The following is a 27151-nucleotide window of genomic DNA, read 5'->3' as shown; positions in this document are numbered from 1 at the left end:
AGCCCCACAGCTGCCCCATGTCAGACAAGAGCCAGGTCCAGCCCACTCCAAAAGGGACCTGTTGGTGGCCAAAGCTGAGCTAATGAGCGACACTGGTTGTGCCTCTGTCCTAACATGGAATCAAGGAATCATTTAGGTGGAAAAAAACTCTGAGATCACCAAGTCCAACCCAGAAGCGAGCACTGCCAAGTCCACCATTAAACCATAGAATCATAGAATGGTTAAGGTTGGCCAAGACCTTCAAGATCATCTGGTCCAACCATCCCCCTACCACCAATGTCACCCACAAAACCACATCCCTAAGCACCACGTCCAACCTTTCCTTCAACACCTCCAGGGACGGTGACGCCACCACCTCCCTGGGCAACCCATCCCAATGCCTGGCTGCTCTTTCTGAGCAGAAATGTCTTCTCATTTACAACCTGAACTTCCCTTGGTAGAACTTGAGGCCATTCCCTCTAGTCCTATCACTGGTTACCTGTGAGAAGAGGCCGACCCCCAGCTCCCCACACCTTCCTTTCAGGCAGTTGCAGAGAACAATAAGGTCTCCCCTGAGCCTCCTCTGCTCTAGACTAAACACCCCCAGTGCCCTCAGCTGCTCCTCACAGGACTTGTGCTCCAAATAGCTTGGGGGACATGAGGCCTGGCACTGCAGCCAGTCAAGAGAAGGGATTGTCCTGCTCTGCTCCGCCTGCTGCTGTCTCACCTCGAGCACTGGGGGTGGTTTTGGGCACCTCAGTGTCAGAAGGGCATAAAACTACCAGAGAGTGTCCAAGGGAGGGCCATGAAGGTGGTGGAGGGTCTGGAGGGGAAGGTGTGTGAGGAGTGGCTGAGGTGCCTGGGTTTGTTCAGCGCAGAGCAGAGCAGGCCGAGGGGAGGCCTCATGGCGGCCTGCAGCTCCCTCACGAGGGGAGCGGAGGGGCAGGCGCTGAGCTCTGCTCTCTGGGGACAGCGACAGGACCCGAGGGAACGGCATGGAGCTGGGACAGGGGAGGGTCAGGCTGGGTGTGAGGGAAAGGTTCTGCACCCAGGGGTGGTCGGACACCTGGACAGGATTTTGCTGGTTTCCAAGCCTGCTGGAGCCCAAGAAGTGTTGGGACAACGCTCTCAGGCATAGGGATTGGTTTTGGGTGGTGCTTTGTAGAGCCAGGATTTGGACTCAGTGGTCCTTGTGGGTCTCTTCGTACCTTTGTGCTGGCTCCCGTGGCTGCCCGGGACACACAGCACCTTCCTCACCCGCAGCAAACAGCCTGGCCCCACAGGGACTGCCAGCCCCGGCACCCCCACAGCGCTGGTGGGGAACAGCACCCCTGGGCACCCTCTGGCACAAGGACACGCTCACGCTTCCCACCAGCTGCAATGCCAAACTGCACGCCTTTATTCGAGCGCGGAAAAGCAGCCTCTGGCCAAACAGCAGCAGGCCTGGGGCAGGATGTCTCCAGCACACGGGTGCCCTCGCACCCAGCAGGAGCAGTGCTTCCACTCCCACGGGCACTCCACGGGGAGACTGCAGGGGCGGGAAGGGGAGAGGACGTCAGGAGCTGTTTCCAGGAGCGAGAAGCGAGGGGGACATCCTGCTCACAGAATTCAGGGCATCAAACCCATGTGCTGTAAGAAGGAAGCAGAAAGCATGTCACCAGCTTGCAACTTCCTTCTCCCATGCTCCCAGTTGCTCCCACCTCCTCTGGTATGAAAGCCAAATACATGGTGCAAAAGAATCAGCCTCCATGGAGGTAAACAGCAGCCCTTTCTGCAGACAGCACTGACATGTTATGCTTAGGGGTGGTAGCCCTGCCTCCAAGTCTTTGCATTGTCATCGAGAACAGGGTTGTGACCTTGGCCCTTCTCCCAGGGAAAACCTTGACTGTTGTGCAGCAGGGATATGCCCTTTGCAAAGCTGCAAAGGTATCACGGGACTGCATGGTAAAGTTTGTCTTGGGATTTTGAGCTGTTTCAGCCCCAAAAAGGGCACTTCCGAATCCACGAGGACTCTTCCCTCGTTTCCTGGGACTCTCCCACAAAGCATAAATACAGCAGAGTATTTACCAGGCATTGACTGGAAAGAGTTCCGTAACGACCATTTCAATGGATAAAGGAGGAATTCCTTTCCACATCCAGGATGCTAGACCTGTGAGATACAAAGCTGTGTTTTTGCAGTAGAACGTGGTTTTGCAGTGGAAAATTCCATTAACCTTGCATATTCAAAAGTGATTGTGCAGGCACGACAGTAGCATAGCAGTGGGGAGTATGTTAAGCAGATAAGGGGAAGGTCTCACTGTCCCAGAATAAGGAGGATAGGTAAGAAAAACAAGGCCAACAGTGCAAAATCATTAAAAACAGAAAATTGCGGGCCTCTAGTCACGACAGAAGAAGGGAGGAAAAGGAAGAGGAGAAATTAAAGGTTGGTCAAATAAAATTGTACATATATGATACAGTAATAAGCATCAAATAGTTTGTGAACCTGTACTACTAAGCTAGTGAGGAAGCAGTAGGAATCAAATGCAGGGTAATAGGGAATATAAGGTTATGATATACGTTTGCTGGGTGTTCCTGCTTGCAGGATGCCCACCATTGCAATCGCGAGTAAAATAGCTTCACACAAGACCCTCCCTGAGAACATTATTGAGGTATTTCTCACAGACCTTACCTTCTGCAGCAGGGAACGAAATCTGCACATTTCCCAATAGCCGTGGCAGGGAAGGGACATCTCCCAAAGGTACAGAATCCCCCATATCGTCCACATTCTATGCCATTTCCTGGAGCTATGGAGAATCATAGACACAAAAACAGTTGAGGTGATGATTTGGGTGAGTTGTGAGTGCTTGAAGAAGCAAAGACACTATCCATGCGTTCCAGACCAACATGTAGGCTCATCTTCATGCTTGCCATATGTGGGTCTTCCAACGCAAGGTGTCTCACCCAGAAGGGCTCTTTCACACCCCTACAGGTGCACACAAGAGCAGAGAGGGAGGAAGGCCAGTGGGAAGACCAAGGGAGAAGCGTGCTGGCTGCCCAGCTGCGTGTCCAGCCCTGCCTGGACCAGCAGAGCTGTTAAGTGGGGCACTCATCACAGCCCACAGCCCTGTCCAAGCTGCTCTGTGAGTTTGAGGGAACTCCGAAGGAAAGCCCTTACCCAGCCCTCACATGGATCATGGCTCGGGAGAAGGGGGCTTTGGGACACTGTGCTGAAACACCAGGTCTCAAAATAGGACCGCTTTGTGTGCCAGCCATACTACCAAGTCAACATCCCGCTTGGGCTCTCTGCCATCCCTGCACAGGCCAAAAGATCCCTCTGAAGGACACTGCTGTGCTAACCTCAGCATTGCTGATGGGTGCTCTTGCAGAGACAAGAGCAGAGGATCAGCTGGACACAGGCTACAGCCTGCAGCCAAACCCCTTCCTGACCCCACAAGAAGTCAGGCCTTTCTTCTTCAGCCTTTTCTACACCCCAATTCCATGTCCTCTTGCAAAGACCACTCAGAAGGCTTCTTTTCAACAGTCCCTCCAAAACCTTGATTCACTCCAACAACTGGCATTGTTTCTACCAGAGAGTGTCCAAGGGAGGGCCATGAAGGTGGTGAAGGGTCTGGAGGGGAAGGCGTGTGAGGAGAGGCTGAGGTGCCTGGGTTTGTTCAGCCCAGAGCAGAGCAGGCCGAGGGAGGCCTCATGGCGGCCTGCAGCTCCCTCACGAGGGGAGCGGAGGGGCAGGCGCTGAGCTCTGCTCTCTGGGGACAGCGACAGGACCCGAGGGAACGGCATGGAGCTGGGACAGGGGAGGGTCAGGCTGGGTGTGAGGGAAAGGTTCTGCACCCAGGGGTGGTTGGGCACCTGGATAGGATCTTGCTGGTTTCTAAGCCTGCTGGAGTCCAAGAAGTGTTGGGACAATTCTCTCAGACATAGGGATTGGTTTTCAGTGGTGCTTTGTGGAGCCAGGATTTGGACTCAGTGGTCCTTGTGGGTCCCTTGTACCTTTGTGCTGGCACCCGGGACTCCCCGGGACAATGGCCGCCCGTGCCTGGCAGCACGAGCACAGGGCTCCCGCTCGCCCTCCTCAGCAGGCAGCGCCTGCACAGCACCTTCCTCACCCGCAGCAAACAGCCTGGCCCCACAGGGACTGCCAGCCCCGGCGTCCCCACGGTGCTGGTGGGGAACAGCACCCCTGGGCACCCTCTGGCACAAGGACATGCTCACGCTTCCCACCAGCTGCAATGCCAATCTGCACGCCTTTATTCGAGTGGGAAAAAGCAGCCTCTGCCAAAAAAAAGTAGGCCCGTGGAACAGGACATCAGGAGCTGTTTCCAGGAGCGAGAAGCGAGGGGGACATCCTGCTCACAGAATCCAGGGCATCAGCCCCATATCCTGTACAGAGAAAGCAGAAAACTTATCACCTCCTTGAAACTTCTCCCTTTTGTCTCTCTCCCACTCTCTCCCACCTCCTCTCCAAGGACTAACGAATCTTAAGACATAAGAGTCAAATGCCCAGAGGTGAACTCATGGCCTTACTGCTGAGGGCTTAGAACTGTGCCCTCCTTAGTGCTGGTAGCCCTGACTCCAAGTCTTTGCAGAAGCGTCAAGAACAGGACCGTGTCCTTGACCATCTCCAAAAGGTAACCACAACCCTTTGCCAGCATGGGAGAGTCCTCCGCAAAGGCTGGGCAAGCCTTGTGGGGCTGAGCAGAATGGGGAGGTGCTGGCTAAGCTTAGGGTCCTTCAGCACCATACAGGGCTGAATCCGCACATCCAAGCCCACAATCCCCTTCCTTTCCAGGCCTCTCCTGCGGAGCGCATTCTGATGCTGATGGTTAGGTGTGGAATAGGAAGAGTACTGTAACAATCATTTCAAAGGACAAAGGAGGAATCCCTTTCTGCAGCCAGGACCTTACCTGCTGCAACAGGGTACGAAACCGAAACATTTCCCAATCTGTGTTTCAGCGAACTGGCAGCCCCCAAAACGACAAATTCCCCCTCCAATTCTGCATTGGATAAAATTTCCTGTTGCAAGAGAAAGTCATGCACAGAGAAGCCATTGTAAAGATAATTGCAGCATGGGTCAGAGCACTGGGACCGCTTGTCAAGAGAGGTTCTGGAGACAGCCTACTTAGAGATCATCAAAAGTCACACGGAGAGGCTCGAGACAAAGAGGCTTTGGGACGCAGTGCTGAGGGTCAAAACGAAACCAGTCTTAGTGCCAGCCACCAACCCAACATCCCCCTTGGGCTCTCTCCCAAAGGCCAAAAGATCCCTCTGAAAGACGCTGCTGTGCTAACCTCAGCCTTGCTGACGGGAGCTTTTTCAGAGGCAAGAGCAGAGGAGCAGCTGGACACAGGCTTGCAACCTGCAGCCAAACCTCTTCCTGACCCCACAGGAAGCCAGGCCTTTTGTTCTCAACTCTTTCTACACCCCAATTCCATGTCCTCTTGCAAAGACCACTCAGAAGGCTTCTTATCAACAGTCCCTCCTAACCTTTGAATCACTCCAACAACTGGCATTGCTTCCCTGGACATGGAGGACCACACTACCACAGGTCCAAACCTCAGCCCATCTCCCTCCTTCCCCTCTCACCTGCAGTGCCCTGGAGAAAGAGGAGGAAGAAGGAGAAGAGCAGGAACAGGATCTTCATGGCTGATGCCTGGAACAGGTCTTCACACAGCTGCAGTGAAGACAAACCAAGGTGATAAGGACCTGGGGGAGAACCCCAGGTGGTGCTGCAGGAGCCTGGGCACAGCTTTCAGGAACTCAGACAGGGGCTGCCTGCACATACAGGAAAAAGATTTTTCCTCAGCCTTTCTCTTCAGAAGAGTTGTGAGGTGTGCACCTACCTGATGAAGGTCTTGGTGCTCAGGCACAAAGAGACCCAACAGATATCCCTCGTGTCCAGGTGCCCCTGTGGCCAGGGAGTGCTGCTTTGCCCTAAACGTGAGGGTTTTATGCCATTGCTGGTGGGTGGGAGCTGGGCTTCTTCCTGCTGCCGCCTCTGCCCTTGGCCAATCAGTCAGAGACCCATGGGCATGGGCATGGTGGGGTTGCTCCTCGTCCCTCCTGGCTGCTGAGGTGCCTGCTGGGGCTGTTGCAATCGTCACCGTTATCCTCACGCAACACAGCTTGTGACACCCGGGGGCACAGCTGGCACGCAGCCTGCGGTGCCTGGAGGGCAATGGCAGCACAGGCACCTTGGGTGGAGAAGAAGGCTTCCCTCAGGTGTCCTCTCATATTTTTTGAAATGGACAACTAGCATGCGATGGGCAAGATCATTGATTTCAGTACAGCTTCCAGTACTGGTTGTCACCAGTGACGGTGACTCCACCACCTCCCTGGGCAACCCGTCCCAATGCCTGACTGCTCTTTCTGAGAAGAAATGTCTCCTACTTTCTAACCTAAACCTTCCCTGGCACAATGTGAGGCCATTCCCTCTGGTCCTATCACTGGTTACCTGTGACAAGAGGCCGACCCCCAGCTCCCTACACCTTCCTTTCAGGGAGTTGCAGAGAGCAATAAGGTCTCCCCTGTGCCTCATCTTCTCCAAACTAAACACCCCCAGTGCCCTCAGCCGCTCCTCACAGGACGTCTGCTCCAGTCTGGGGGGCATCAGGCCCAGCACTGCAGCTGGTCAAGAGAAGGGATTGTTCCACTCTGCTCTGCCTGCTGCCGCCTCACCTCGAGCACTGTGGGTGGTTTTGGGCACCACAGTGTCAGAAGGGCATAAAACTACCAGAGAGTGTCCAAGGAGGGCTACAAAGATGGTGAAGGGTCTGGAGGGGAAGGTGTGTGAGGAGCAGCTGAGGTGCCTGGGTTTGTTCAGCCCAGAGCAGAGCAGGCCGAGGGGAGGCCTCATGGCGGCCTGCAGCTCCCTCACGAGGGGAGCGGAGGGGCAGGCGCTGAGCTCTGCTCTCTGGGGACAGCGACAGGACCCGAGGGAACGGCATGGAGCTGGGACAGGGGAGGGTCAGGCTGGGTGTGAGGGAAAGGTTCTGCACCCAGGGGTGGTTGGGCACCTGGATAGGATCTTGCTGGTTTCCAAGCCTGCTGGAGTCCAAGAAGTGTTGGGACAATTCCCTCAGGCATACGGATTGGTTTTGGGTGGTGCTTTGTGGAGCCAGGATTTGGACTCAGTGGTCCTTGTGGGTCCCTTTGTACCTTTGTGCTAGCACCCAGGACTCCCCGGGACAATGGCCTCCCATGCCCAGCAGCACCAGCACAGGGCTCCCGCTCACCCTCCTCAGCAGTCAGCGCCTGCACAGCGCCTTCCTCACCCACAGCAAACAGCCTGGCCCCGCAAGAACTGCCATCCCGACGACCCCAAGGCGCTAGTGGGGAACAGCACCCCTGGGCACCCTCTGTCACAAGGACACGCTCACGCTTCCCATCAGCTGTAATGCCAAACTGCACGCCTTTATTCGAGTGGAGAAAAGCAGCCTCTGGCCAAACAATTGTAGGCCCGTGGAACAGGACATCAGGAGCTGGTTCCAGGAGTGAGAAGTGAGGGGGACATCCTGCTCACAGAATCCAGGGCATCAACCCCATGTCCTGTACAGAGAAAGCAGACAAGCATGGCACCTGCTTGAAACTTCTCCCTTTTGTCTCTCTCCAACTCTCTCCCACCTCCTCTCCAAGGACAAACGAGTCTTGAGACATGAGTCAAATGCCCAGAGGTGAACTCATGGCCTTACTGCTGAGGGCTTAGAACTGTGCCCTCCTTAGTGCTGGTAGCCCTGACTCCAAGTCTTTGCAGAAGCATCAAGAACAGGACCGTGTCCTTGACCATCTCCAAAAGGTAACCACAACCCTTTGCCAGCATGGCATAGTCCTCTGCAAAGGCTGGGCAAGCCTTGTGGGGCTGAGCAGAATGGGGAGGTACTGGCTAAGCTTAGGGTCCTTCAGCACCACACAGAACTGAACCCACACGTCCGAACCCACAATCCCCTTCCTTTCCAGGCCTCTCCTGTGGAGCATATTCTTCAGATGCTGGTGGTTAGGTGTGGACTAGGAAGAGTTCTGTAACAATTATTTAAGTGGACAAAGGAGGAATCCCTTTCCTCAGCCAGGACCTTACCTGCTGCAACAGGGTATGAAACCTGAACATCTCCCAATACGTCTTTCAGTGAACTGGCAGCCCCGCACACGACAATTTCCCCCTCTTATTCTGCAGAGGACAGAATTTCCTGTTGCAATAGAAAGACATGCACAGAGAAGCCATTGTAAAGATAATTGCAACATGGGTCAGAGCACTGCACATCTTGCCCAGAGAGATTCTAGAGTCAACTTGCTGAGAGATTTTCAAAAGTCACACGGAGAGGCTCGAGACAAGGTGGCTTTGGAAAATTGTGCTGGGGGTCAAAACAAAAACACTTTGTGTGCCAGCCATTCCACCAAGCCAACATCCCCCTTGGGCTCTCTCCCATCCCTGCACAGGCCAAAAGGTCCCTCTGAAGGACACTGCTGTCCACACCTCAGCCCATCTCCCTCCTTCCCCTCTCACCTGCAGCGCCCTGGAGAAAGAGGAGGAAGAATGGGAAGAGCAGGAACAGGATCTTCATGGCTGATGCCCGGAGCTGGTCTTCACAGGGCTGCTGCAGAAAAGACAAACCGTGGTGACGAGGACCTGGGGGAGAACCCCAGGTGGTGCTGCAGGAGCCTGGGCACAGCTTTGGGGAACCCAAATCGGAGCTAGCTGTGCCTACAAGAAAAAGATGTTTCCCAGCCTTTCTCTTCAGAAGAGTTGTGAGGTGTGCACCTACCTGATGAAGGTCTTGGTGCTCAGGCACAAAGAGACCCAACAGGAATCCCTCGTGTCCACGTGCCCCTGCGGCCAGGGAGTGCTGCTTTGCCCTAAACGTGAGGGTTTTATGCCATTGCTGGTGGGTGGGAGCTGGGCTTCTTCCTGCTGCCGCCCTTGGCCAATCAGTCAGAGACCCATGGACATGTTCATGGTGGGGTTGCTCCTCGTCCCTCCTGGCTGCTGAGGTGCCTGCTGGGGCTGTTGCAATCGTCACCGTTATCCTCACGCAACACAGCTTGTGACACCCGGGGGCACAGCTGGCACGCAGCCTGCGGTGCCTGGGCATGAACCGCCCGCCATGGACAAAGCAGATGGGCTGGGGCAGGCAATGGCAGCACGGGCACCCTGCAAGGAGAAGAAGGCTTCCCTCAGGCATCCTCGCAATTTTTTGAAATTGTCAGCTAGCATGCAATGTGCAGGATCATTGATATCAGTACAGCTTCTAACACTGGCATTCACAGTGTCCTTCTGGAGAAAATGCCACGCATCAAGCTAGGCAAGAACAAAAGACCATAGGCAAACAAGTGGCTGAGGGGTCGGGGTCAAGGGGTTATAGTAAAAGGGGTTCCATTAAGCTGGCAGACAGTCCCCATTGGGATGCCCAGGGCTCCATTTTAGAGCCAGATCTCATCAGTGTTTTTTTAACTGGTTTGGATGCAGGACTCAAACGCATTCTATGTTTGCAGATGAGCCTAAACAGGGAGGAGCTGTGGATTCCCCCAAGGGGTGAGAGGCCTTATAGAGAGATCCTGACAGAGTAGTGGGCTGGGCCGTCACCAAGGGCATGAAGTTCACCAAGAGCAAAGCTGGGATTCTGCAGCTGGGCCGGGGCAGCCCCAGCTAGATGTAGAGCGTGGGGGAGGAGAAGCTTGAGAGCAGCCTGTGGAAATGGAGCTGGGGGTTTTGGCTGACAGCAGGTTGGATCTGAGGCAGCAGCGTGCTCTGGCAGCCAGGAGGGCCAGAAATCACAGGATCATTAAGGTTGGAGAATCCCTCCAAGATCATCTGGTCCAACCATCCCCCGACTACCAGTGTCACATCCTAAACCATGTCCCTAAGCACCACGTCCAAACTTTCCTTCAACAATCCCAGGGACGGTGACTCCACCACCTCCCTGGGCAACCCGTCCCAACGCCTGGCTGCTCCTTCTGAGAAGAAATGTCTCCTCACTTCCAACCTGAACCTCCCCTGGCACAACTTGAGGCCATTCCCTCTAGTCCTATCACTGGTTACCTGTGAGAAGGGGCTGACCCCCAGCTCCCCACACCTTCCTGTCAGGCAGTTGCAGAGAGCAATAAGGCTTCCCCTGAGCCTCCTCTTCTCCAAACTAAACACCCCCAGTGCCCTCAGCCGCTCCTCACAGGACTTGTGCTCCGAATAACTTGGGGTACATGAGGCCTGGCACTGCAGCTGGGCGAGGGAAAGGATTGTCCCACCCTGCTCTGCCTGCTGCTGCCTCACCTCAAGCACTGGGGGTGGTATTGGGTGCCACAGTGTCAGAAGGGCATCAATCTACTGAGGAATGTCCAAAGGAGGGCTACGAAGGTGGTGGAGGGTCTGGAGGGGAAGGCGTGTGAGGAGCGGCTGAGGTGCCTGGGTTTGTTCAGCCCAGAGCAGAGCAGGCCGAGGGGAGGCCTCATGGCGGCCTGCAGCTCCCTCACGAGGGGAGCGGAGGGGCAGGCGCTGAGCTCTGCTCTCTGGGGACAGCGACAGGACCCGAGGGAACGGCATGGAGCTGGGACAGGGGAGGGTCAGGCTGGGTGTGAGGGAAAGGTTCTGCACCCAGGGGTGGTTGGGCACCTGGACAGGATCCTGCTGGTGTCCAAGCCTGCTGGAGTCCAAGAAGTGTTGGGACAACACTCTCAGACATAGGGATTGGTTTTGGGTGGTGCTCTGTGGAGCCAGGATTTGGACTCGATGGTCCTTGTGGGTCATTTTGTACTCAGGATATTCAGGGATTCTGTGACTCTATGATCATGACCAATATTCTTCATTTTTTTTCTCATTTGTACAGTGTCAGAAGAGCTCTAACTCACAGCATTGGGAGAGTACAGCCAAGCTCCCAGCACAGCCCGTAGCGGGCAGGGCTCCAGCATGCTGGGGAAGGACAAGGAGGAACATGGGGACATCAGAACAGATTGGGTGGGCAGCCCTGGCCATGCCCAGCAAGGCACAGCCCTCTGCATGCAGCCAGCGCTGCTGTCACCTGTGGCTGCCCGGGACAAGAGACGCCCGTGCCCGGCAGCACCAGCACAGGGCTCCTGCGCGCCCTCCCCAGCAGGCAGCGCCTGCACAGCGCCTTCCTCACCCGCAGCAAACAGCCTGGCCCCACAGGGACTGCCAGCCCCGGCGTCCCCACGGCGCTGGTGGGGAACAGCACCCCTGGGCACCCTCTGGCACAAGGACACGCTCACGCTTCCCACCAGCTGCAATGCCAAACTGCACGCCTTTATTCGAGCGGGGAAAAGCAGCCTCTGGCCAAACAGCAGCAGGCCTGGGGCAGGATGTCTCCAGCACACGGGTGCCCTCGCACCCAGCAGGAGCAGTGCTTCCACTCCCACGGGCACTGCACGGGGAGACTGCAGGGGCGGGAAGGGGAGAGGGTGTCAGGAGCTGTTTCCAGGAGCGAGAAGCGAGGGGGACATCCTGCTCACAGAATTCAGGGCATCAAACCCATGTGCTGTAAGAAGGAAACAGAAAGCATGTCACCAGCTTGCAACTTCCTTCTCCCATGCTCCCAGTTGCTCCCACCTCCTCTGGTATGAAAGCCAAATACATGGTGCAAAAGACTCAGCCTCCATGGAGGTAAACAGCAGCCCTTTCTGCAGACAGCACTGACATGTTATGCTTAGGGGTGGTAGCCCTGCCTCCAAGTCTTTGCATTGTCATCGAGAACAGGGTTGTGACCTTGGCCCTTCTCCCAGGGAAAACCTTGACTGTTGTGCAGCAGGGATATGCCCTCTGCAAAGACATTAAAAGTGTCATAGGACCAGTGACACATTGGTCTTGAGAGTTGGAACTGTTTCAACCTCCAAAAAGGTAGTTCAAAATTTATGAGGACTCTTCCCTCCCTTCCTGGGACTCTCCCACAGAGCATAAATGCAGCAGAGTATTTACCAGGCATTGACTGGAAAGAGTTCTGTAACAACCATTTCAGTGGATAAAGGAGGAATTCCTTTCCTCAGCCAGGAATCCAGACCTTACCTTCTGCAGCAGGGAACTAGAGATGAACATCTCCCAATGGGTCTGGAAGGGAAGCGGCATCTCCCAAAGGTACAGATTCCCCCTCTTAGTCTGCATGCATGGGAGCTTCCTGGAGCCATGGGAAATCATAGACACAAAAACAGTTGAGGTGATGATTTGGGTGAGTTGTGAGTGCTTGCAGAGTGTGTGCACTGACACCCTCAATGCATTCGAGGCCAACATCTGGGCACATCATCTTCACGCTTGGGGTATGTAGGTCTTCCAAAGCAAGGTGTCTCACCCAGAAGGGCTCTTTCACACCCCTACAGGTGCACACAAGAGCAGAGAGGGAGGAAGACCAGTGGGAAGACCAAGGGAGAAGCGTGCTGGCTGCCCAGCTGCGTGTCCAGCCCTGCCTGGACCAGCAGAGCTGTCAAGTGGGGCACTCATCACAGCCCACAGCCCAGTCCCAGCTGCACCGTGAGTCTGAGGGAGCTCTGATGGAAAGTCCCTACCCAGCCCTCAAAGGAATCGTGGCTTGAGGGAAGGGGGCTTTGGGACGCTGTGCTGGAGGTCAAAACAAAAACACTTTGTGTGCCAGCCATTTCACCAAGCCAACATCCCCCTTGGGCTCTCTCCCATCCCTGCACAGGCCAAAAGGTCCCTCTGAAGGACACTGCTGTCCACACCTCAGCCCATCTCCCTCCTTCCCCTCTCACCTGCAGCGCCCTGGAGAAAGAGGAGGAAGAAGGGGAAGAGCAGGAACAGGATCTTCATGGCTGATGCCCGGAGCTGGTCTTCACAGGGCTGCTGCAGAAAAGACAAACCGTGGTGACGAGGACCTGGGGGAGAACCCCGGGTGGTGCTGCAGGAGCCTGGGCACAGCTTTGGGGAACCCAAATAGGGCCTAGCTGCGCCTACAAGAAAAAGATTTTTCCTCAGCCTTTCTCTTCAGAAGAGTTGTGAGGTGTGCACCTACCTGATGAAGGTCTTGGTGCTCAGGCACAAAGAGACCCAACAGGAATCCCTCGTGTCCAGGTGCCCCTGCGGCCAGGGAGTGCTGCTTTGCCCTAAACGTGAGGGTTTTATGCCATTGCTGGTGGGTGGGAGCTGGGCTTCTTCCTGCTGCCGCCTCTGCCCTTGGCCAATCAGTCAGAGACCCATGGGCATGGGCATGGTGGGGTTGCTCCTCGTCCCTCCTGGCTGCTGAGGTGCCTGCTGGGGCTGTTGCAATCGTCACCGTTATCCTCACGCAACACAGCTTGTGACACCCGGGGGCACAGCGGGCACGCAGCCTGCGGTGCCTGGGCATGAACCGCCCGCCAAGGGCAAAGCAGATGGGCTAGGGGAGATCCCAGCAGCAAACAGTCCCTTAAAAGGATAAAATATTTGTCTCTCCCTCTCCTCTCAGTTTACTTAGTAATCAACTTGTGCATGACATGCAGGATCACGTATAATATTTTTCTTTTCTCTACCGTTAACGTTACAGGTACAGTTTTGTGTTTGGCAGGCCAAGATGTGACAAATAGGACGCTGTCTTTCTGATGGCTGCTGTGATTAACAGGTAGTGAGCAGAGGAACACCAACTGGGTGAGTCCACAGCTCTCCTGTGGAGCTGAGTTCCAAGAGGGCTGTCCCAGTGCTCTGATGTAGAAATGCTTTGGGACATTCATCCTGAAGAGACGAAGGGTCTTGAGGTTGGGCCCCAGCCCCTCCCTGCCCTGCCCTGCTCCCTGGCCCAGGACAGGGATGTCCTCTGCCCCACCAGCTCCCATGGGGACAGCCCCATGGCAGTGCAGTGGCCACCCCCATGTCTCCCTTGAGATGAACGCTGTTGGTCTGCCCCAAGCCTTGCCCACAGTGCTGCCCCACAGCCTGGCCCCAAGCTCCCGAGTGACCCCCCTGGCCTGGCCACCCGTCCTTATTTCCTCTGGGGCAGGATGATTTCCCCCCACACCCCACAGCATCTCCTTGGTGGCACAAATACAGGCTCCACAGCTGGGGATGGACCAAGGCCACCTCAACCCTCAGAGTGGCACGTCCCTTGAAATAGCTTCAAAGGAACAATGCAAAACAGCCACAAGGGAGAGGGACAGCTCCTCCACTATCCTTTTCCTCTCATTCTTTCTGGGGCTTCAGATGCCCTGGGGGTGACCAGCTCTGACTCAGTGGTGTTGTGCCCCCAGGGAGGAAGGAGATGAAGAAAAGAGACACACACCAGCACACCATTCCCCAGGACACACAGACTCCTCAGCAGTGGGAATACAGACTATCACCTTTTATTGGGGACAGAGAAGTGCTCGTGGGGCCATGGTTTGGCTGTCAAGGGTCACCAGTGCCTCCGGTGCACTGCGAAGGTACATGGTGGCTTTGATGTGCCGCGTGGAGATGAGCGTGAGGAACCCGAGGCCGTCAGGGATACCATCGCCTGCAGGAGGAAAAGTCTGGCAGTGTCCATCCCAGCTCTGTGGGGATTTCTCAGGGGAAATGCCCATCTCCCTTGGGGGTTGTTTCTGAACAGTGATTCTGGGGCTGGTGGCAGCATGGGAAGGGCCCCCACACTCTCCGTGGGTGGTGGCCAGGCTGTGCTGGTGGGAAGTTCTGGAGGACACCAGGTCTCTGCAGCCCCAGCAGCATCTCCCAGGCTGAGACCCAGGGACATCCCCATGCCCTTGGGCTGTGTATTCCCCCCTTTCTCCAACATCATCACCTCTAACCCCAGCAAGCAGCCTCCACCAGGCAGCCCTGACCTCACCTCCGACAGCAGAAGACCTCCTTGGAGCAGATGCCAATGCGACCGATCCCTGGAGGACACGACCTCTGGGAGCAGAAGCCCCCGCGGCGCTCACAGTCCTGGGGCGATCCTCGAGGAAGGGACAGCCCTACAGGGAGCAGGAAGAGAGCATCTCAGCACAGTCCTGCCCCCTGCATGTCCAACGTTTGCCCACCACAACTGTCCCCTGCCCTGAAGTCCCAGGCAGATGGAAACAGGGCGATGTTCCTGGCACGTGGATGGGAGACGCTCGCCACCATCCCACAGCAGCCTCTGGGAGAGGGTCTCCAACATGTGAGCTGGCTCCCTCCTGGCACAAGGGAGGACATCACGGGGAGAAGCAGGACCTGCTTCCTTTCTTCTCCTCTCCAGGAGTGCTGCTGTGCCCTGGGGGTATGGAGAAGGTGGTGAAGCCTCATCCCAGGAGCGTGAGAGCTTTGTTGCAAGGTCCCTGCTTCGGGACCTGCAACAGGAGCCTTTCCTTAAAGATCTGGGGTGTGAGGGACCCCGGCGGGGTTCCGCAGTAACGGAAGACACATGATTTGTGATCATCAAATTCTCCATTTCCCCCCACAAAATATTTACAAAGGACAAATCCTCCACGCCCCTTTTCATGCATATCTTACCTGCTGCTGCCTGGAGCATCAGGAGGAGGACAGCAAGGAGGAGAGGCAGGATCCGCATGGCCGGGAGATGCCCAGAGGGTCACAGCCCTGGGAGAAGAGGAAGCAGGGCAGAGAGGAAGAGGAGAGCCCCCGCCCGTGGGTCACGCAGCACCTGCAAAGGGACAGGACTGAGGATCACGGGCAGCCCATCCGGGAGGAGATGCTGCTGGGTGCTGGCTGGAGGAGCCTCCTCACCTCTCTGCTTCCAGCGGCAGCAGCACTTTGATCCCAGCTGCTCCCACCACGTGGCAAAGGCCAGCGGCTTCCTCAGCCTCTCCTGCAAAGCTTCTGCCACGCAGGCAGCGTCCCTTGGGACCGCTGACACCTCAGGATGCCTGGCCAAGAAGCATTTTTTTCCTCTTCTCCCCCTGTCAGAGAGGACAAGGAATCGCCTTCCTCCTCTGACAGCTCTGAGAAGGATTCCCAGGCCTTCAGCCCCGGGTCTTGTGTCATCCCACCTTGCGAAAGAGGCGTTTTCTGCTGTGGTTTGCTGGACACGTCTTGGGACACACACACTGCGTCCCTGTTTGTTAGGCCTTGGCAAGCAATGTGCTTTCGCAACACAAAGGAGCTCTGTATTCCTCTCCTCAAGTGAAGCGTGCTCTCTCCATGCTTCGCTTGAAAATTGCTGGGAAGACGCCACGCGGGATGACATCTCCGCTCAGCTGGCAGTGCTCTGAAAGACAAGCTTCAATTATGACTCTGCCACGTAAGAGATTGCTGTACATAATCTCTTGCTGGTTCTCAGCAGATCGGTGGTGTACTTTTATAACCCCGTTTCAGATTCATCAATCGTGTATATATGTGTGCGTGTGTATAAATATATATATATGCATAAAAATGTACTCATACATAATGTATGTTCCGAGTGGTTACATCCGTATACCTTGCATCCCAACCCCTCATCATATTTCTTTGCTCTTTCCTGCCTGAGTTTCTCTCCCCGCTGAGGGAAGCTGCACCAGGCATTTGGAGCTGTGCCTCCAGGGGGACACAGCCATGCTGCTCAGGAGCAGGGCCCTTTCTCTCCTCTCCCCCATCCCAAAACTGAACTAGGACGTTTGTTGAAGAGGAACAACACAGGGATGTAGCTAATTACCATCTTAATGAAGCTCTTTAAGGAGCTGCCATGGGCAGGACTCTCCTGGCCACGGGCAGATTTTTGCAGTGATGAAGCTGTTGGGCTGAGCTCCTCACCTCCTGCCCCTCACAGATCATGTCCTCCTCGTGGTGATGTCCCAAATCATCCTGACAAATCCCACCTGAAAAAATCCTGCGTCTCTCCCATGGTCTATAAAGAGAACTTTGTGTGCAGGGAGGGCTGCTGGGGCCCTGGGGCGAGCAGATCTCCTGCCCTGTACACCTTTGTGCCACGAACCTTTGTGCCATGAAAGCCGACCCTTCTCCACAAAGCCCTCGGTCTTTGTGCAAAACATCTTGTGCCATTCCAGTTTGTGAAAGAAGCACTCGGCTGCTGTGGGTTGTGCAAAGCTTCTTAGGACATAAACTGCAAATTGCTGGTTTGGTTCCACGCGGCAACTTCCTGAGGTCTCCATCCAGGGGAATCCCTGCGAGGTGGCCGTTGGCCCAGTTTCCTGCCCTTCACAAGGCTGTGGTTTCACTGGTGGCACTGAATCACTTGCGGCAATATCTGGTTCTGCAGGGGGGCCAGGTGCTCTGCGACAAACGGCAGGCTCTGGGCTTACAGTCAGTCCCTTGTAGGCTCTCGAGTTGCTTCCCTTAAAAGCCAACCATCAGTGCTGGGCATCCCTGAGCTGTGGGGGAGCTGGGGTTAGGGTTATTCTGGCACAGTGCTCATTTGCCTGGGCTCAACCCATGGCTCACCTGGGCAGGACTCAGGAGACAGCCGGAACCTGTTGGTTGCGAACAGGCGTTTAACTGAGGTTGCTTTGCTTTGGAGGCTGAGCGTGGCTCTACATGCATGTGCTCTGCCGGGCCAGCTGGGCTCCAAACAGAAAGTTATTCACGGGCTGTAGCCTCTGAGTGCTGGGCTCAAGGCCAATTTATCTGCACAAGGATGCTGTTGACCATGGCAGGTCAACTGTGGAGGAAGAAGTGCTCACAGAGCAACCTGCACCTTCTGAGTTTTCTGTTAGGGTTCAGGGTGGGGCAGGAGAAACCTCTTGCAAGAGGAGCGGTTGAATAGCAGGGGTATTGGCCTTTCATACGGGTTGTTTAATTGTAAAGAAATGCTGTGGGTTTAATTCTGCTCACCTGACTTGCTACTGCACCTGACATGAATTTTGCAGATTGACTCCAAATTTATATAGCCCAAAACAACCAAGGGTAAAACCAGGCTTTGAATCTTAAAATGAGGTTACCTGCCTCCTCTTGTTCTTATGTCTCCTCCTCAGTTCCCGTAACAACTGCTGTTCTCGGCTCTGAAAGCTGTGGGCTAGGAGGGGGAACCCCAGATTTTCAGAACAGAGGTGCTCGGAAGAATCACACTGGAGAAGTGACTCCTCATACTCCCTGCGGAAGTGATGGCTGACTCCAGCTTTGATCCCAGCAGGAGGAAAAATTATTTTGGCAAACATTCCTGGTAGGTGTAACCTGTTTTCAGATTTCTTGTTCAAATTTCTAAAGATGAGTAATATTTCTAAAGAAACAAATGATGACAACACACCTCACAGCCATACAATCTCCCTGGATACTGCTTTTATTGAAAGAATGACCAATCTTTATTGAAAGAATAACCAGTACAACGGTTCCCTGAATCCAGCGATGCAAGAAGAGATCATTCCCAGATCCCTGGAGATCCTGGGCAACTGGTCACACTACAACCTACACAAAGGAAAGAACATTTCAAGGTTTTCAGGCTTCAATTGATGGGGAAAATCCCACCATACAGAAGTTAAATGAAAATTCGGAAAGTCAGCTTTGCCCCAGCCCAATCTTAAACTTACCATCTACAGCAAGAATGCCCAGCACGGCACAGCCCCAGATAACCATTCCCACGAGGGCATTTCCCAGGGGTGCAGAAGGTCCCACGATAGCCACATCGCATAAGACTCTTTGGAGGACGGGAAAAGCCTGTACCATACAAAAAAAAAAAAAAAAAGTACCCAGAGCCATTACAGTCCTAATGCAATGTCCAGAGGAGGGCTATGGGTAGTACAAGCAAACACATGCTCTAATTCCTTCTTCAAATACAAGAATTGTATCCCCAAGCCCAGGACTCCCTTAGAAACTCAGATTTCAGGAACAGACAGCAGAGACGGGATAGAAAACATTGCTTAGGACTTGGTTGCAATCCAGGAGAGCTGCACCAGCTCAGCTGGGAAGCTGCCACTTCTTGGGGCAGAATGACGAGGATTTATTTTTGTGTGCCTGGATTTCCACAGATCTGGCCTATTGTCCTCGCTGTAGGTTTCACCCAGGTCTCCCAGCAGGTCCTGGTGTCTAGAGGTCCGTACAGATGGCCACTGTGTACAGATAAACCCATCAGCACATGCAAAATGACCGCTTCTATGCCGGGCATTGCCCTCTAAGTCTTGGGCCAAGCAGCCCAGCATTGCTCTTGTCCGCATGGCTACACTTTCTTCCCACATAAAACACGATATCCCCATTCAGACTGCTTTTGGGAATGGTTTGTACTATTCCCAGAAGGATGTCTGGGTTTTATCAGTGACAGTGTTAGTTGTCAGGGGTGAAAAATTGCCCCAGGGAGCAGACTGCCAATTAATACAGCATGTTCCCTGGGCCTGCCTGGTCTTTTCCCATCCTTAAACCCCAGAGAACATTTACCATCCTATTCCCACATTGATCAACCCCAAAACTTTACTGACACTTGTGCTCACAGTGCCCTGCACTGTAATTTTGCCATTTTCAAGGATGCTGTTTAAAAACAGCTCCTTTTGCTGGACAGTAACGTGAGTTTGGGGTTCCAGCACCCTGTGGGTCCCCCCAACAAGCCCTAATCCTTCCTAAAACACTTGTGGTTGCATAGGATTCCCCACCAAGCAGAGGGTACCAGCAGCATTTTGACCTTGACTCGTGATCTTTTGCCTCCCCAACCCATGTACAAGGTCCTCAAGCATATTTGGAAAACACGGGACCCAATGTCTTTTTTTTTTTTTTCTGTGTGGCTTAAGAATATTTGATTAGGGGTGGTTTGTTGTAGGGTGAGCCAGAGACGATGAAAGTGCTCCAAGAGTTGGCAAGCTTTAATGGGGGAAATGCAGGAACTGAAGGGGAATTAGGGGGCTGTCCATCGTGCTTTCAACTCAGACTGGATTTTTGGAGGAGTAGCAAAGGCACTGAACTGCTGGTCAGAGCGGTTGCCTGCTAATTTCATGCATCAGCTGTGATCTGCCAGCGAGGTTTGATGATATGAGTGAAGTTACTTTGCAGGAGGCAGCTTGGCCGCTTCCCAAAGGGGACCAGAGACCTTTATGAGACATCAGTATCTGCTTTTATCATTTACACCATACCTGCAGCTCCATGAAATGCCACAAAGAGGAGTGCCAAGAGCAAGCAAAGGATTTTCATGGCAGAAGGCGGGCTGGGAGGTGCCGTCACTAGGGAGAAATGACACCAAGACATTAATAAGCGGTTTGTCCCTCCACAGGCATCGTGGGCTGAGGAGAGAAATACAAAAATGCTCTTCGAGACCAAGAGTCATCTAGAACACACTTTCTCTATAACAATGTCCATGGCCTTAAGTGTTCCCTGGAGCATACACAGGACCATGGCACAGGAAGAAGCTTCTGTGCAGAAAAAAATACAATTTAAAATCCTCCTTTTAATTATTGTATTAATTAACCAGTGTTTATCCTAGGTCACTTGATTCTTTGCAACGCATTGCAATAAGTTCAATTTGCTTTACAGAAGTTAAAGTTGTTCATTCAGAAAGCAAACTAAGACAATTTTTATGTATTTATACAAAGCAACACAAAGCATGTTCTCAAGCTTTTCTAAAAAAAAAGTGGAGAAAGCTTCTTCAAGGTTAGTTTAAAATTCTCCACTTTCTTGCTTAGAGGCTGTTGCTTTTCATTCAACTCAAGAGCTACTTGATTTCCAGCAAAATTTCCTCTTAAATCTCTATCTGCAGCCAACAAAAACTCTTATTTCTTATCGATACTTTAAATTTCTAGAACTGCTTGAACTAGCACTTGATAGACCAGAGTTACTGCACAGGTAAGGTTATAACAGTGTAACGCATGTAACACATGAAAGATGTGAAATCTCTACCAATTTTCAGAAGGATAGAAGGTTAGAAGAGAGGCTGAATAACGAGAAGATTTTGGTTGTTACCAGGTAAGAGGAGGCTCTAGGTTGGAACAGTCCCGTGGATCAGTGTCAGCCACCCAGACACGTTAAGATGAAGTAGCAGAGCTTGGCTTTATGCGGTTTCTGGAGGCTGGTGAAGGATGCTTGCTGTTCACAACCATCCAGGGGCCAATCAGAAGATCCCTGCAGTTTTGGGGAGAATCAAGGCAGTCCAACAAACCCTCTCCGTTAGCGTCCTCCTGTGAGGAACGGAGGTATTGCTTTCAAAATATTGCAGTATTGCCTTGAGAAATACACTGAGCTTCTTGCAAGCCACGTTGGGCCACCTCCAGATCAAATATCTGGTGGGATTTAACCAGCACGTGTCCACTCAGGTGGCCACAGACCAGATGTCTTTCAAAGGCATGCCTTTCATTCACATCCCCATGACATGGAAGGAAATCATAATCCTGAAGCTATCTTAAAGCTGCTGTTTAGGTAGGCTTTGTGGTTAGTGTGAGCAACGCCATTTAGCGTTACTCAATTTAACTGCTCGATGAGCACAGAAGTATATTCTACTTGATGATCATATCTTTGCTTACCTGCATCAGATTTGTCCCCAGGTGAAAACGCAGAGCACTTCTAATCTCAGCCTCCGCCATGGAGTGACTGCATTTAATTTCCTGCTGGGAATGGTCCCCGGTCTCTGCCAGCTTTGAGACCGTATCTGGAAATCGCTGGAAGAATGCAAGAGCCAGACTTGTGCCCGGGGAGCTCTGAGGATTACACAGTAAAAATGTTTGTGCTCCAACGCCCAGGTCCTGCCCTTTTTGATTCACCGCCAGAGCTATATGGTAGGTACGTTAGGAGCCGATGGCTAAATAATGGTAAGGTGTTGGGCCTAAGCTTGCCTTTGCTCTTGTAGCTTCAAAAAAAAAAAAAAAAAAGTAGTTCTTAATATATTGTCATCCAGCTGTTTGAGGGATATGCGAAGATTTCCAGCTCTAAGTATTAATTTTGCCTTCTGCAGCATTGTGCTTTGGGTTTTGATGGGGGCAGTCATGTGCATCGGAGTGCTATCAATGATCTGGGCAGTTAATTCATCTACCAAATAAATCCCGGCAAGAATTTCTCCCTAAATACCCACAACTCATTAATGAGGAACCATGGACTCCATTTATTTTCAGTGCTTCCCTATGAATTCTTTACAAAGGTAAAAAATAGGTCACCGCAGAAAGAAAAATAATAATCAGCCGGAATTAGGTTAAAAATAGCTGTGTTAAATGGGAAGTTAGCACTTCTGTGAAAATCCAGAAACAGGATTAATGAGCTGTTGTTAATATTACATCATTTCTGCTGTCAGAAGGGAAAATTTTGACAGGTTTGATTAACACTACCTTGATTAACAGAAATTAAAAAGATCTGCAATAGGAAAAGGTGGGGGGGAGTGAGGAAGTAAAACAGAAATCTAATAGTTATGAGTAATAAAAAGAAAAAAGGGAAAGCTCTGGTTGTTTTTATTTTACTTTTTTGTTTATATAACTTCTGCACTAAAATATTTTCAGTACGTATTACCTCCACTGTACGCAAGGTATTTTAAGCCACTGATTTGTGGAAAACATTACGTGAACCACCCCAACATGATGTTTTACATCTTTACTGTTGTTGTTTTCCCCTCATGCTGGTTTTCTAGGACCTTCCTCTTTGGTATGAGCCCAGGTCAGCTTGAAGAAGAAGCCAGCCCTGGGTGAAGTTGTCAGAGAGGGGCAGAAGTTTGCATTTACCCTTCAGCAGCTTCTCTTGGTCTGCCTTCTCAAGGAGATACTTGAGCAGGAGCTGCTGTCTTCTGTGTTTGAAAGACTAGAAGTAAGGACTGTCACGTGCTGGGATGCTCCCAATACCATACGCCTGGAAGCGTCTGCAAGGCTACGGCAGCTTTCCTCAATTAATTTGGGAGACCAGGCAACACTGCCCATTTTCTGTGCTCGAGCAGGGTGGCGTCACCACAGAGGGCCAAAAGGTGGCTTCGGGTCCTCCTGCAACCCCAAATCTGTGCCCGATGTGGTGGTGCAAGTGACCTCTGCGCTGGGAGACCTTGGAGGCCAGCTCAGAGGCAGACACAGAGGTCGTGCAACCCTCTGCTGGAGGACAGGAAAAATCCATCCCTGCTGTTACAGCACAGCCTCCTGGGCCTCTGCGATATCGCCAGGGCTGAGGAGAAAACGGTCTGCCTCGAAATGTTAGTGTTGGGGAGAATCGAATGGATGTTCTATTAATGTTTCTCAGGTGATGGATCATACGGTATAATTAAATATTATTAAATGTACTTACATTATCAAGTAATCTATGTATACTGGAAACCTAGGGAGTACACTGAACATTTAAAGGAATCGTTGAAGGGGAACCCTGGGAGGGAATAGGTACAACCTGACCTTGGATAAGGGCCTGGAGATGATGAAATGAGTTGAAGCAGAACCAAGGAGCGGAGGGAGCATACGTCGAGTGAGAAAGGTGAAAGAGTTCAGCGGAGAGGAAGACTCCTTACTTCATCTGGACGACCACCTGGACGACCACCAGAGTGCGCCACGCATGTGCAAAGGGGAGGGGAGCTAATTAGAATGAAAAGCGAGGCTGATGTTGCAACCTGTAATGAATATGTATACCTGACGCAATATTGTATGTATAAATAACGGCTGGGAAGTAACGGGACTTGAAGCCAGATTTGGGCACCTGCCCCGGCTTCCAGCGCTGAATAAAGCACCTTCATATAATCACTTGGTGGTTATGTGGTTGCTACGCTAACATTTTGGCGACCCAGATGGGACAGCGTGGGCACTGCTGAGGCGGATCGTGTCTCGGTTTCGCTCCAGCCGGCACCGAGGGATTCTCGGGGAGCAGTCGACCACGACCGACCTCCGCTGCTCACGACGTACCACTGGAGTGGTAAGCAAAGGTGCTTTCAACTTTGGGTATTCGGTACCGATTTGGTTGGGAAAGCCTGCCGGTCAGACGCGGCGAAAGCCACGCTCGGTTGGGCAGGGAGCTCCCGGGGTAAGCCTAGGCGCCGTCCGTTAGACAGAGCGAAAGCTCTGCAGGTTCGGCATTGGTAACTGTATTGGTTTGTGCTGAAGGGTCAGCACCAGGTATTATTGGTATGTAGAAAGCGTGCTGCTGCTGCTCCGGCAGCTTTTTGCGAAAAGCACGCTGCTGCTCCGGCAGCTTTTGGGAAAGCACACTGCTGCTCCGGCAGCTTCTGGAAAGTGTGCTGTTGCTGCTCCGGCAGCTTTCGGGAGAGTGTGTTGCTGCTCCGGCAGCTTTCGGGAGAGTGTGTTGCTGCAGCTTTCAGGAGAGTGTGTTGTTGCTCCAGCAGCTTTCGGGAGAGTGTGTTGTTGCTCCGGCAGCTTTCGGGAGAGTGTGTTGCAGCAGCTTTCGAGAGAGTGTGTTGCTGCTCTGGCAGCTTTCGGGAGAGTGTGTTGCTGCTCCGGCAGCTTTCGAGAGAGTGTGTTGCTGCTCCGGCAGCTTTTGGGAGAGCGTGTTGCTGCTCCGGCAGCTTTCGGGAGAGTGTGTTGCTGCTCCGGCAGCTTTTGGGAGAGCGTGTTGCTGCTCCGGCAGCTTTCGAGAGAGTGTGTTGCTGCTCTGGCAGCTTTTGGGAGAGCGTGTTGCTGCTCCGGCAGCTTTCGAGAGAGTGTGTTGCTGCTCCGGCAGCTTTCGAGAGAGTGTGTTGCTGCTCCGGCAGCTTTTGGGAGAGCGTGTTGCTGCTCCGGCAGCTTTCGAGAGAGTGTGTTGCTGCTCCGGCAGCTTTTGGGAGAGCGTGTTGCTGCTCCGGCAGCTTTCGAGAGAGTGTGTTGCTGCTCCGGCAGCTTTCGAGAGAGTGTGTTGCTGCTCCGGCAGCTTTTGGGAGAGCGTGTTGCTGCTCCGGCAGCTTTCGAGAGAGTGTGTTGCTGCTCCGGCAGCTTTTGGGAGAGTGTGTTGCTGCTCCGGCAGCTTTCGAGAGAGCGTGTTGCTGCTCCGGCAGCTTTCGAGAGAGCGTGTTGCTGCTCCGGCAGCTTTCGGGAGAGTGTGTTGCTGCTCCGGCAGCTTTCGGGAGAGTGTGTTGCTGCTCCGGCAGCTTTCGGGAGAGTGTGTTGCTGCTCCGGCAGCTTTTGGGAGAGTGTGTTGCTGCTCCGGCAGCTTTTGGGAGAGTGTGTGGCTGCTCCGGCAGCTTTCGGGAGAGTGTGTTGCTGCTCCGGCAGCTTTCGGGAGAGTGTGTTGCTGCTCCGGCAGCTTTTGGGTCCGTATCATAAGCACAAAATGAAAAAGATTAAAGAAATTCTGGGAAAAGATGTACCTATCCCGCGGACATCCCCGCTGGGGTGTTTGCTAGCACACTGGAAAGAGGGAGGTTTTGGTCAAGAAATGCGGAAAGGAAAGCTGATTGATTATTGTAATATTTGGTGGCCACAGTATAAACTAGAGGACCAAGAAACTTGGCCTGAGAATGGAACATTGCAATATAATACAATTTTACAATAATGCTATTTTGTAAGTGGGAAGGAAAATATGATGAACTGCCGTATGTGGAATTATTATTTTATTTGCGCCGAAAGCCTGAATGGCAGCATGCTTGTGGAATAATGGTGCTTGAAGTTTAAACTGAGGAACGTTGTTGTGCATGTACTAAGGAGGGACGCTGTATACAGCATCAGGCAATAGAGAATAATAAGTATTATGGGAAATAATATAATATAATAATATAATAATGTATATAATAATATAATAATGTATATAATAATATAATAATACAATATAATAATATAATAATGGAAATATTGATCTGGAAGTTGCGCCGTCGGCTCCGCCGGAAGAGCCAGGACAGGGAGGGAAAAGAGAAAAGGAAGATAGCAGTAGTGATGGAGAATCCCCGATTTTAGTCTCCCCGTGTCACATAGGACCCGGCAACAGCGAAGGGCAGGAGAAACTATAAACGAACAGGGAGGGAAAATAATCGCTCTCCTCAGGCAAGGAGTGGGGACAGAAGGACCGGTATATGTCAAGGTGCCTTTTTCAGCTGGGGACTTAATGATATGGAAACAAGCAGCCGGCACCTACAGGGAAAACCCAGATAAAGTAGCCAGGGTAATGAAAATGATAATTAAAACCCAAAATCCCGATTGGGATGATCTCCAGGTGATCCTGGATACTTTGATGGACTCGACAGAAAAAGACATGGTATTGCGGGCAGCCAGAGAGAGAGCCCGAGAAGATATATGAAATGGATTAGTGCTTGGAAATCTAGATCAAAACTTCCCCACCGAGGATCCCCAATGGGATTATAACACAGGGGATGGAATAAGGAGGCTGAAGAGATATCAAGATTGGGTACAAATCGGGGTACAGAATGCCATGCCCCGGACCATAAATTGGTCAAAATTGTATAATGTCAGGCAAGAAAAAGCGGAATCACCTTCCGCCTTCCTAGAGAGATTGAAAGAAACTGCTAAGAAATATACAGATTTAGACGTAGAGACTGAGCAAGCTAAAGCTCAATTAGCACTCATTTTCTTGGGACAAGCCCAAGAGGATATTAGGAAGAAATTGCAAAAGTTAGAAGGTGCAGATTTGAGAAATTTGGATAGGCTGTTGGAAATAGCCTGGAAAGTGTATAATAACAGAGAAAAGGAAACAATAAATAGGCAACAACAGAATTTATTAGCAGTAATTCAAGGGAGAGAACATCTAAGGGATAGGGGAAGAGGAAATATTAACGGTCGAGGTAGAGGAACAAGGAGAGGCTACCCGAGCTCAGGGGGAAACCGGCTGGGTTTTAACCAATGTGCCCATTGTAAGGAGGAGGGTCATTGGAAAAACGAGTGCCCTCTCCGTGGACAGCTAACTATTGGTGGGGGAAATTTGTTCCGAAACCAAGAGGCAGCTAGGGCGATGGTTCTGGGGGAGTATAGCAGCTGACTAGGAGATCCGGTAGTAGAAACTAAAGAGCCCTTGGTAAAAATTCAAATAGGAAATAAGGAAGTAAAATTTCTAATTGATACAGGGGCCACATATTCAGTGCTCAATAGATTAAGTGGTAAAATAGGGGAAAAGAAGACTACTATTGTAGGTGTCACCGGGAAGGAGGAAATACGGCCGTTCTTACAACCCCTTGATTTACGGTTTGGAGGCAAAGAAATTACGCATGAATTTTTATATGTACCTGAGTGCCCTATTCCTCTTTTGGGACGGGATTTGCTAACTAAACTAAACGCTACCATAATGTTTGAAGATGGAGAATTGATTATGAAAATCCCGGAATCAAAAGTGGGACAAATATTAATGATTAAAGAGAAGGCTGTTCCTCATATACCAAAAGAGGTAGAAAATGCAGTAATGCCTGCTGTCTGGGAAACAGACGTGCCTGGAAAATCAAAACTAGCCCAGCCAGTAAAAATTGAACTTAAGGAAGGGGCCCGACCGGTACGGATTAAACAGTACCCGTTGAAGCTAGAAGCTAGGCTAGGGATAGTAAAGATTATAGATAAATTTCTT

At 52.2% G+C, this 27151-nt stretch overlaps 2 protein-coding genes and 2 long non-coding RNA genes across 6 annotated transcripts; all 4 read right to left on the bottom strand.

Annotated features, from left to right (window-relative positions):
- Window positions 1-4204: 4204 nt before the first annotated feature.
- LOC136790557 (uncharacterized) lies at window positions 4205-8757 on the bottom strand. Of its 3 annotated transcripts, none has more exons than XR_010830697.1 (4): window positions 8736-8757; window positions 5563-5650; window positions 4884-4992; window positions 4205-4359 (listed from the first exon to the last, which is right to left on the bottom strand). It is a non-coding gene; the product is annotated as an uncharacterized lncRNA (long non-coding RNA). The 3 variants fall into 3 exon arrangements; XR_010830696.1 differs by lacking the exon at window positions 8736-8757 and adding an exon at window positions 5820-6541; XR_010830698.1 differs by lacking the exon at window positions 8736-8757 and adding an exon at window positions 5820-5835 and having other exon boundaries at window positions 5563-5682.
- Window positions 8758-12033: 3276 nt separating this feature from the next.
- Window positions 12034-13061, bottom strand: LOC136790556 (uncharacterized). The gene is made up of 3 exons (XR_010830695.1): window positions 12939-13061; window positions 12679-12766; window positions 12034-12089 (listed from the first exon to the last, which is right to left on the bottom strand). It is a non-coding gene; the product is annotated as an uncharacterized lncRNA (long non-coding RNA).
- A 1649-nt stretch (window positions 13062-14710) lies between these two features.
- On the bottom strand, window positions 14711-16514 carry LOC136790555 (gallinacin-5-like). Its single transcript, XM_066995094.1, has 4 exons — window positions 16497-16514; window positions 15593-16073; window positions 15359-15509; window positions 14711-14841 (listed from the first exon to the last, which is right to left on the bottom strand). Exons 3-4 carry the CDS (start codon window positions 15414-15416, stop codon window positions 14711-14713), a joined length of 189 nt encoding a protein of 62 aa, XP_066851195.1. The 5' UTR covers window positions 15417-15509; window positions 15593-16073; window positions 16497-16514.
- Window positions 16515-18320: 1806 nt separating this feature from the next.
- Window positions 18321-21461, bottom strand: LOC136790554 (gallinacin-4-like). The gene is made up of 4 exons (XM_066995091.1): window positions 21232-21461; window positions 20675-20833; window positions 19852-19938; window positions 18321-18451 (listed from the first exon to the last, which is right to left on the bottom strand). Exons 3-4 carry the CDS (start codon window positions 19907-19909, stop codon window positions 18321-18323), a joined length of 189 nt encoding a protein of 62 aa, XP_066851192.1. The 5' UTR covers window positions 19910-19938; window positions 20675-20833; window positions 21232-21461.
- Between the last annotated feature and the right edge of the window lie 5690 nt (window positions 21462-27151).

Source organism: Anser cygnoides, chromosome 3 (genome assembly GCF_040182565.1).
Source record: "Anser cygnoides isolate HZ-2024a breed goose chromosome 3, Taihu_goose_T2T_genome, whole genome shotgun sequence".
Lineage (NCBI taxonomy): Eukaryota > Metazoa > Chordata > Aves > Anseriformes > Anatidae > Anser > Anser cygnoides.
Note: the sequence above shows the minus strand (reverse complement) of the source record. Positions and strands in the feature narration are given on the sequence as shown.

Bases quoted from the DNA above. Each gene is read 5' to 3' on its own strand.
- LOC136790554 (XM_066995091.1), bottom strand. From the start codon at position 19,909: ATGAAAATCCTTTGCTTGCTCTTGGCACTCCTCTTTGTGGCATTTCAT. The intron at 18,452-19,851 runs GTATGGTGTAAA...TGTATGGTACAG, and splicing joins GGCATTTCATGGAGCTGCAG to GCTTTTCCCGTCCTCCAAAG.
- LOC136790555 (XM_066995094.1), bottom strand. From the start codon at position 15,416: ATGCGGATCCTGCCTCTCCTCCTTGCTGTCCTCCTCCTGATGCTCCAG. The intron at 14,842-15,358 runs GTAAGATATGCA...TGCTCCCTGTAG, and splicing joins GATGCTCCAGGCAGCAGCAG to GGCTGTCCCTTCCTCGAGGA.